The sequence below is a fragment of the Protobothrops mucrosquamatus genome, unplaced genomic scaffold, assembly GCF_001527695.2.
Source record: "Protobothrops mucrosquamatus isolate PMUCROS unplaced genomic scaffold, P.Mucros_1.0 scaffold670, whole genome shotgun sequence".
Taxonomy (NCBI): Eukaryota; Metazoa; Chordata; class Lepidosauria; order Squamata; family Viperidae; genus Protobothrops; species Protobothrops mucrosquamatus.
Window position 1 is genome coordinate 160083 of NW_015386958.1, and position 9992 is coordinate 170074.

Below are 9992 nucleotides of genomic sequence, written 5' to 3' on the forward strand. Positions count from 1 at the left end.
AATTTAAATAGTTTCTTGTTGGTAACCGCTGCATGCCACCTCTCGGGGTTCCACACCCCATCCTCGAGGTAGGCCCTAGAGATGTTACTGGGCCAGGCCTGCGCGAGGGGTGAGTCGCGCAAGGCCAGCAGGACCGTCTTAGGGTACATAAGTCCGGCAAAGGGAGTCCACGGAACAGAAGGGAGGATGTTATTTAGCAGTCCTAAATATATTTTAACATTTGCATATTTTTCTGCAAACACAGACTTCTGTACAAAAATGTCAATTTCTATTTTATTTACACATTTGCAAACTGAAAAAAATTGTAAAATTACCTTATCTGTAAGGAGTTTAGTAAGATTTCTCTGTTTCCTGGAGAGGTACTGATCAAACAATTGACCCAGTTTTGCTGCCAGAATATGTTCACGACTAAAGCAAGGATGATGCGTGAATATTAATCCTGAAATATCAATATCCAACTGAAAGCAACTTTGTGGGTCATCATTTCCAACAATGTACTGGTTTGTAAGTCTCATTTTTAGAGCCTAAAATAAAAATTTAAGCAACTATATTCACACAGAGGTATGATAGAATAAGACTTCAGATCAAACATAATCAACTAATTTGGGGGCTTTTCTTTTCAGTCCAAGGCTTGACCAAGTCTTTGGCTCATTTAACACATAACGAGATTAATTACAGCATACCAAAGACTAACAAATTAGGAATAAATATTACTTGATGCCGAAGGATAAGTTAAATAGAATGTGAAGTTGACATTCATCAAGAACTTCTGACCATGACCTCTGTTCAAAAAGGTAGTGGCTTCTCAAGGTGAAAATAAGGTCACAGACAAATGTCAAAGTAAGGCTACTTGCTCAATGTTTACTAGTTTCTAGGCCCTGTCCTAGTAGTCAATCTTGGTATTAAAGAATAGAATTCTTTATTGGCCAAGTGTGGTTTGACACACAAGGAATTTGTTTCTGATGCATAAGCTCTCAGTGTACATACAAGTAATAGTGATAATCATGATCATATACAACATGAAAATACATTCATCATAAATCATGAAATACAACACTTCATCATAAATCATAAGTGATAGTTATAGAGTACTAGCTAAGCAAACAACATAAATCATACTAGGGTACAAAAAAATAAACAATATAAATTGTAAGATGCAAGCAGCAAAGTTATAATCATAAGAAGATAAGGATAGGTAATAGGAAAGATGAGGAGTATCATACCCGTGTTTTCCCGAAAATAAGACCAGGACTTTTTTTTTTTTTTGCCTCCAAGAGGCACCAGGTCTTATTTTCGGAGTAGGCCTTACTTCACCTCTGGCAGCGACAGCCCCACCCAGCTGGTCCACTTCTTCTGGGGCCAAAGTTCTGCAGCTGCATTCGGGCCTGCATTTTGCAGTCAGGCCTTTTCCAGAAGGCCTAAGCAGCCGAGTACCAAGCTACAGATTTAATCCTACAGAATTCTGGGATGTAATCCACCAGATCCTGGTGATTTATATTCATCAAGATCAGACAGGTGTTCTCTGACCATTTTCTTGCTTATTTTAATTTGTGTGCCTATGTTTTTTATGATTATGTTTTTGGTAGTTTCAGCTGTGTATTATCTTTTTGCACGAAGACATATGCTAAGCATAAATTAAGCAGCTCTGCTTTCTCTCTGCTGCCTGTTACTTCCTTTACTCATTAGTGGACCGACTGTTGCCTTGACTTTTTCTTGTTTTTTATATGTTGAAACTTTTAAAATTATTTTTGACATTTGTTGCAAATCTTACTTGATTCTGAGAATTTGCTTTCCTTACTTCATCTTTGCAAGTTCGGGCTATTTGTTGGTATTATGCCTTAGTTATGGGTCCCTCTTTCCATTTTTTTTTCTACTTATCCTTTTCGTTTTTCAGTTTTTCAGAGATTTCCTTGTGTAACCATGCTGGTTTCTTCTTTGATTTCTTGTTTTTCTTTTTCAGTAGTATTGAGCTGAACTGGGCTTTTATAATCATATTTTTCAGAGTTTCCCAAGTTTCTTGAGTTGTATTCCTCTTTAAGATTTTCACCATAGAATCCTTCCCAAATTCTCTCTAAGTTTGTGGAAATCAGCTCTTTTAAAGTCTAAAATACTGGTTTGATTAGGTTCTATTGTTTGTGTTTGCATTACATTGAATTCCAATATGACATGGTCACTCTCCCCAAAAGTTCTGGCAACTTCAACCTCCTTTATCACTTCTTCTCTGTTAGTAAGAACTAGGTCCAGTATAGCTGTCCCTCTAGTTCCTTTCTCTAACTTTTGGATGACAAATTTTTTGGATAGGTCAGGAACCTATTCGATCTCCTACTTGATGCAGAGTTTGTCTCCCAGTCAATGTCTCCCAGAGTTTGTCTCCCACCAATGTCAATGTCTAGGTAGTTTTGCTAACCAGTTAACAAATCAATGTAGGAAATATGCCACAGTAGTAATGGGGGATATAAATTCCCCATTACTACTGTGGCATATTTCCTACATTGATTTGTTAACTGGTTAGCAAAAAGGCCATTTATCTCTTGTGCTTGGTTAGGTGGCCTGTAGTATACAACTGTCACATTCTTTTTTTCCTTTTATATGGACCCATATGCCATCTAGAAGGCTTTCATCCTTGGTTTTGTGCATTTCTGTAGATATGTAGAGATATCTTACATATATTGCAACATATATTTTGTTTGGTTTGTTTCTTTTGAACAGTTTGTATCCTTCCATCAGTACATTCCAGTTGTGAGTTTCATCCCACCAGGTTTCAGTAAAGGCAACTATATCATACTTGTCCTCGTGTGTTAAAACTTCAGGTTCACCCTGTTTGTTTCCCAATTGTTGAGCATTTGTTTATAGGCATTTGAGTCCTTTATGGCTGACCCTATATCTCCTACTTTATTTCTGAGATTTTTTCCTTCCCATCACTCCCTACCTCATTGTTTGTTTGTCTTGAGGTTTATGCTTGGGATTAGGTCCTAAAGATCCTAAGGATTGGTCACCTTCCCCCCTCAATTTTAGTTTAAAGCTCTTTGTCAACTCTACAAATGAGCATGGCTGCAGCCATTTCCCTTCTCATTCTAAGTTGCCACATAGAATGGGGGGGGGTTTCCCAGGTGCTTCGTTAGTCAAAATAATATTTTGCCCCATGGGAACCAAGATCATCTGCTGCTCCCAAGACTAGGGACTAGGCATTACATAAAAAGTCCACCAAATAATCATATTGGGGGACGTAGTTGCTTGCATAGTTTTATGGGTGGGACATTTAACTTTGTATTGGGAAATTGTTACTTGTGTATTCAGACTTGGTTTCACTCTTGACCATGCCAATACTTGGTAGCTGATAAACATGTTCTTTGAGAAATTTGCAAGCCTCAGAGTTCTGCTTTATCCGTCTCTGTCTGTCGGAACCATGACATTAAACCAAGTCTCATAAAGCTTCATTTTCTCGGGGGACTGAACCCCGATCGCCTACCCACTTACTTTTGGAAGAGTGGTAAAGACTTGGTGAAGATTTGAAATGGAGGAAAAGAATGAAACTGCTGCTAGCCGCAATGGAACTCCCATCTGTTGGCGTGCAGGCTGGCGTTCCAGCCACTAAGGACATGTCATTGGCAGGGGCTTGGCCGAAGGCCAGGTTAATCCAACCTGGGAAGCTGGTACTGCAGGAAGGAGCTACAATCCTGGCGGACCTCTATCAAACCGAGGCTACCCCTCAGCACAGGAACACTCTTGTAACCACCGGAAAGGAGCTCCTATTGCTGCCATCTCTGGGTTCTTCATCTGTGGATTGCAAGAAAGGAAAGAGGTCGATGGGACGGGACTCCGGAGAGTGGATGTTCCAGTCCATGATCTACAGCCCCTCACTCGAACAGCTGAAGGAGAAGCTCGGCAGGCTGGAGGTAAAGGATAAAGGATACCATTCCCATTGCCCAGGAGGTGGGTGCCTTGGGTGCGGAATGCTAAGAACTACCCAACTCTTTCCCCCCCCCCCAGAGTCCCAGCCCGACCACTGGAGCCTGTGCCGCTTCACCCATTCCTCAGACAGCTGTGATGTCAAGCTCTATATCCCAGCCAAGATCGCTGCCACGGTCTCAAGATGCCAGTTCAAGAGCCCAGCCAAGGGAAGTCAGGAGAGTGGTTTGGCCACATCCCCAGGACCAACAAGCAGTCCAGCAGCAGGTGCAGGTGGCTCCGCCAAGGTTTGAGCCGCCTCCCATCAAACCTATCTTTGATGGGGACCCCAAGAGGTTAACCTTCTTCCTAAATCAGATGTGGGCTCATTTAGATCGCTATACTTATGCCTACCTGGGTGGTGCTATGATGATGGATGCTGGGGCGGCAAATTTAGAGGGGGAAGCAGCTGGCTGACCAACCTTCACAATGAAGGGGCTCCTGAATTGCATGATGTTAATCTATTCATGGAGCAACTGAGGGGTTGTTTTGAAGATTAAGCCCAGGCCCTGCTGTCCGAGAAGGAGATCCACTGTCTGAAGCAAAGAGGCCACCCCACCAAGGAATACATTTGTGAATTCAGAAAAGTTGCTGGTCAGCTGGGGCAGTGGCTAGAATGGTCACTGATCAACTACTTCAAGCAGGGGCTAGACCGCGACTTACTTCCAGCCTGCATCATTCGGGATTTTCCTAACCTATTGTGTGAACGGTACAGCATGACATTGATGCTAGACATCAAGTTGGATCACCCCAGAAAGTCAAGCACAGACGAGCCCAAGCCACTGCGCGTCCAGGAGAAACACCTTTTGGCCAACATTCCCAAGCCACTGCGACCACCAGCTTCTCCCAAGCACCAGCCAGGATTCCTGTCAAGTGCTACCGATGCAGTCAGATGGGTCACCATGCTGTGGAATGCCCATCTCCTAAACCTCAACCCAGGAGCATGCAAGTTGCTACCACAAAGCTGCAAAAAGCTCCCGGAGGGGGAAGAGAAAAGACAAACTGGGCACGTCAGGACCCGATCACTGAGGCCTCACCTCCCACCAAGCTCGAGGCCAAAACCTGATCTGAGCCACAGCAGATGACGGCACCTTACGACAGTGACGAAGAAGGCAAGGAGGACCCCATGGTGAGTCAACCCATTCCTGCCTTTGCCATTCCCGCCAATAGTCCCCAAAACAGGGGGCCATATGAGCTTGAATGTCCTAATAGACTCAGGGTGCACTTGATGCTTAATTAACCTACCCACCATATCAAACTGGGCATTCGAGTCAAACTATTGCCCCATCGGTTTGAGCAAGCTGACAGGTCCCTCATCAGAGGTACCCCTGCCATGCACCTAATAGAACCTGTGCATTTGGAAATGGGTCGGCATTGGGAAATCATCCGTTTTGTGGTGCTTCTAAAGATGACTGAAGCAGTAATTTTGGGACTAGCGTGGCTTGATAAATGGTGTCCCAACATCTGGTGGGAGGAGGGAATGCAGAAGTTAAGACTGGGGACAGGACTCCTCCCACCTGCCGCTAACGATAACATAAAGGCACTTGCCATCAGCAAGATTCAAGGGGAGCCCCGTGAAACCCTAAAGACTGTAGCCAAAAAGCTGCCGAGGATTCAACTTGTCCCAACTGAGTACCGTGATTTGGCGGAAGCATTTAGTGAGAAGGAATGTGACATCCTCCCCCCCACTGGGCTATGGACTGTGCCATTGAAATTCTGCCCAGTGCCAAGCTCCCAAAATCAAAGATGTACTCTATGATGCCCAGAGAGATGAAAGAACTTACATTGATAAAAACTTAACTTGAGGTTTCATTCAGCCAGCCAAATCATGCATGGCTGCTCCCATGCTATTCAAGAAGAAAGATGGGTCACTTAGATTATGCGTTGATTTTAAAGAGTTAAACGCTGTCAGTAGAGAAAATATGTACCTCCTCCCCTGATGAAGGACATATTAGCCCATCTGGCTAAAGGAAAAATCATTACCAACCTGGATTTAAAAGAGGCTTATTAATGAATCCGGATTAAGGAAGGGGACGAGTGGAAAACTGCCTTCAATTGCTCTTTGGGAAGTTTCCAATTTAAAGTGATACATTTTATGCTGCAGGGCCCCCCGGCTATACTCATGCAATTAATAAATCAAGTGCTCCATGATAATTTGTACAAGGGGTTTTTAGTTTATCTTGATGACATCCTTCCATCCATGGAAGAGTACATCAAATTGGTCCGTGAGGTGCTAAAGAGACTGTTAAAAGCCAAACTATATGCAAAGATGTCAAAGTGTGAATTTCACCAGACACATCTTGATTATCTGGCATATCAGATTTCAAATGAGGGGATAGAGATGGACCCCGCCAAAGTAAAAGCGGTACTAGAATGGCAACCCCCATAAACCCGTAAGCAGCTTCAAAGCTTTCTGGGTTTTGCCAACTTTTAGCGTCAATTTATTCCCTCTTTTGCAAAGATAACCATGCCAATCACTGATTTACTCAAAACAGGAAAAGGGGGGAGAAAGCTCCAACCTTGTCAGCCATTGCAGTGGTCATTAGAATGTCAAGCTGCTTTTGAGAAACTAAAAGAGACTCTTTGCAGCTGAACTGGTTCTTAAGCACCCTGACCCTGAACAGCAATTCATCATTCAAGCCGATGCGACATGGTCCCGAGTGCTGTTCTCTTACAAAAAAAACACAGGGGGGAATTACAACCCTGCACTTATACTTCCCGAAAATTAACTGACATTGAGAGGAGGTGGGCTGTTTGGGAAAAAGAGGCTTTTGCAGTTTGGTGGGCATTGCTAACATGGTGTCATTTCTTCAAAGGGGGGGGGAATACCTTTTGAGGTGTGGACTGATCATAAGAATTTGGAGGCTCTGAAAACCCCATGCAAATTATCCCTGAAGTAAGTTCAGTGGGCTGTACTTTAACCATTTTAATTTCACCTTAAAATGTTTTCCAGGGGATAAGAATTTTTTGGCTGACGCCTTATCCAGAATGCCTCAGTTAAAGAGCCACCGAAAGGAAGTAATGAACTCCATTATTTCTCTGCCATAATCGGCTTCTCAAATAATAACCAAATCGCAAACACAGAGACCACCTGCCCGTCCTGACGATCGCTTACTGAAGGAACTAAAAGAGAAATTAGAGAGTGACATCTGGTTCAAAGAAAACAAATCTCTTTTAACCCTAAGGGCTCTAAATTATACCTCCCACATAGCCTCAGATTCCAAGCACTTCAGCGGAGTCATGATGCTAAGCAAGCGGGTCACTTTGGATTATTTGAAAACATTGCATCTGGTGCGAAGGCAATTCTGGTGGCCACGGATGAAAAAAGACATTGAGAGTTATGTTAAGAGTTGTGCCACCTGTGTTGCCATGAAGAGACATCCTGGAAAACCCCCAGGATTGCTGCAACAAGTTGCTGATCCTTCCCAGCCTTGGGAGAAAATAGCCATGGATTTTATAGTGGAGTTGCCTGAGAGCAAGGGAAACACTGTAATATGGACTGTGATTGATCTATTTTCCAAACAAGCACATTTCATCGCTTGCTCGGGACTTTCCTCTGCCCAGAAGCTGACCAAGCTGTTTTTGAAAAACATATATCGGCTCCATGGAGCCCCAAAGTGGATTATTTCTGACAGGGGGATCCAGTTTACTGCTAAACAGATTGGGTCAACTCAGGGCCTTTTGTCAGTTTTTCATCCGAGTACAAATGGAGAAGCTGAAAAAGCTAATGCAATGGTGGAACAGTACCTCAGATGTTATGTTAATTACCAGGACACTAATTGGGCTGACCTCCTATCTTTCGCAGAGGTAGCCTACAACAATACTGGTCTCACCCCATTTAAAATAGTAATGGGTCGAGATTTTGTGCCTATGCCTGAATACCCACAGGAGCCTCCTACTTCGCAGACTTTGGATCAATGTGTGACATCTTTCAAGGGGGTTTGGATGAATGTGAAGAAAGCATTGGCCAAAGCTACCAAGGTTTACAAGGAGCAAGCAGTTAAACGACGCTCCCCTCAAAAACCTTTTATGTTGGGCAATTAGTTTATCTTTCAACAAAATATTTAAGGTTAAAGTTACCCAGCAGAAAATTGGGGCCAAAGTTCCTTGGTCCTTTTCCCATCACCAAGATCATAAACCCTGTTACAGTGGAATTGAAACTTCCGCGATTGTTGGGAAAAGTTCATTGTATTTCACTGTAGTCTATTGAAATCTGTGTCTGAATCCTCTTTAAGTCCTATTCCAAAGAAGCACCGGGTCCAGTAGTGGTAGAGGGGGAGACACATTATGAAATAAAATGAATTCTTGATTCTAGGTTGTACAAGGGAAAGTTACAGTACCTCATTCAGTGGAAAGGCTATATCCCGTCAGAAGCTACATGGGTGAAATGTACCAATGTGAAAGTGCACAGATTAATAAAGTTTTACAATAAATATCCTCACAAGCCTCAAGGAAATACTTAACCTACTTTTTGCTTTTCCTACAGGAGATTCTTTCTTTTTGAGAAGGACCGACTGTCAAATCTACAAATGAGCGACCCTGGAAGTTTGCTTTTTATTTTGGACTCTACTCTAACTTGGATAATAAATTCTTCCCTATACTTGAGGTGGATTGAGGGAAAGTGAACTTAAAATGGCGATGGATTGATACTTTTCAGTAAAAAGTGAAAGTGATTTCTGGTCTGGAACTTTTGCTACTTTTAACCGGCGTATTATCTGCTTTGGATGAACTGCTTATAAGACTCTTTTATAATTGGAAATTTATTGATAAAATGGCTTCGAGAAAAATTGTGCCTTCAACTTCAAAACCGACTACATCTCCGATGTCCCAGACACCGCAATCAACTTCTAAAACTCCTCATCAGCCAGCCCCGCCATCTTCTTTATCCCCACAGCCTTCTAGTAGAGAACTGCAGGACTTGATGTCTGTAACTATTAAACAAATGACTGAGATGTTTCAAGCGATGGATGTTAAAATGCAAAATAGATTTGATCAATTATCACAACAACAACAACAGGATTTATCACAACAACAACAGGATTTATCACAACAGCAACAAGACCTATCACAGAAACACGAGGATTTTTGTTTGAACGTGGCAACTGCATTTAAAGGTTTGGCTGAATATGTAGATGCGGTGGCAGAAAGGGTTGAAGAGAATGAACAAAAAGCTGAAGCAAATGACCATAGACTTGAACTTGTAGAGGAGAGTCTGGAAAACGTTAAGGGTGATGTGTTGATTGCCCAATTTCGTGATATGGAGTTTGCAATTCGGATCCGTGGGTTGGCTGAGGACCCAAAGGAGAATTTAAGACAGGTAATCGCAGATGCACTTGGGGATGCGCTGTCTTGTGGTCAGGAAATTTATTTGGAATTAGAGCGTGTTTTTAGGGTGAATTCTTGGATTGCTCGCCCAAAAAATTTGCCAAGAGATATTGTGGTTTATTTCACAAGAAAATCGAGACGAAATGAGATAATGCAGCTCTTCTACCAACAAAGATTTAAGATTTTAAACCAAGATATTATTCTTTTAAAAGAAATTCCAGCGAAAATACTCAGAGCGCGCCGAGACTATGCTTTTCTGACACAGGAGCTTAAGAACAGACAAATAATCTTCAGATGGGACATACCGGTGGGCATTGTTGTAACATTTGCTGGTAAACGCTACAGACTTAATTCGATTAAGAAAGCTAAGGACTTTATGGCGTCTGTTTTACAATCAGAATGCCCACCTACATTCCAAAGGATTGACGTGGCTGAGCAAATGATTGTGGATTTCCCTTCTGCTTCCGTTCAGGATGTAGAGGGGAGTTTAAAAGCTGATGGGAAGGAACAAAGAGTCACACGCGCAGCCCATAGACGTAAGGAGAAGGAAAGACAGATGACAGCCCGCCCTACAGCTGATAGCCCTACAGCTGACTGTCCGCTACCTGCTATTTCTGAGCCAGTAGGTGGCGCTCGACCTAAGGTTTTTGTTAAGTCCTATGCATCAAGTATTGTCAGTGGATTGAAACCTGCCAATGTGTAAGCTTATATCCTGGAAT

General features: G+C 42.7%; 1 protein-coding gene across 1 annotated transcript in view; it reads right to left on the bottom strand.

Annotated features, from left to right (window-relative positions):
* Nucleotides 1–9992, bottom strand: part of CC2D2A (coiled-coil and C2 domain containing 2A) — a 192217-nt gene that overhangs the window by 113326 nt on the left and 68899 nt on the right. Inside the window, exon 9 of the mRNA XM_029284512.1 lies at nt 315–524. Coding sequence (XP_029140345.1) covers nt 315–524 — 210 coding nt within the window. The remainder of the gene's footprint in view (nt 1–314; nt 525–9992) is intronic.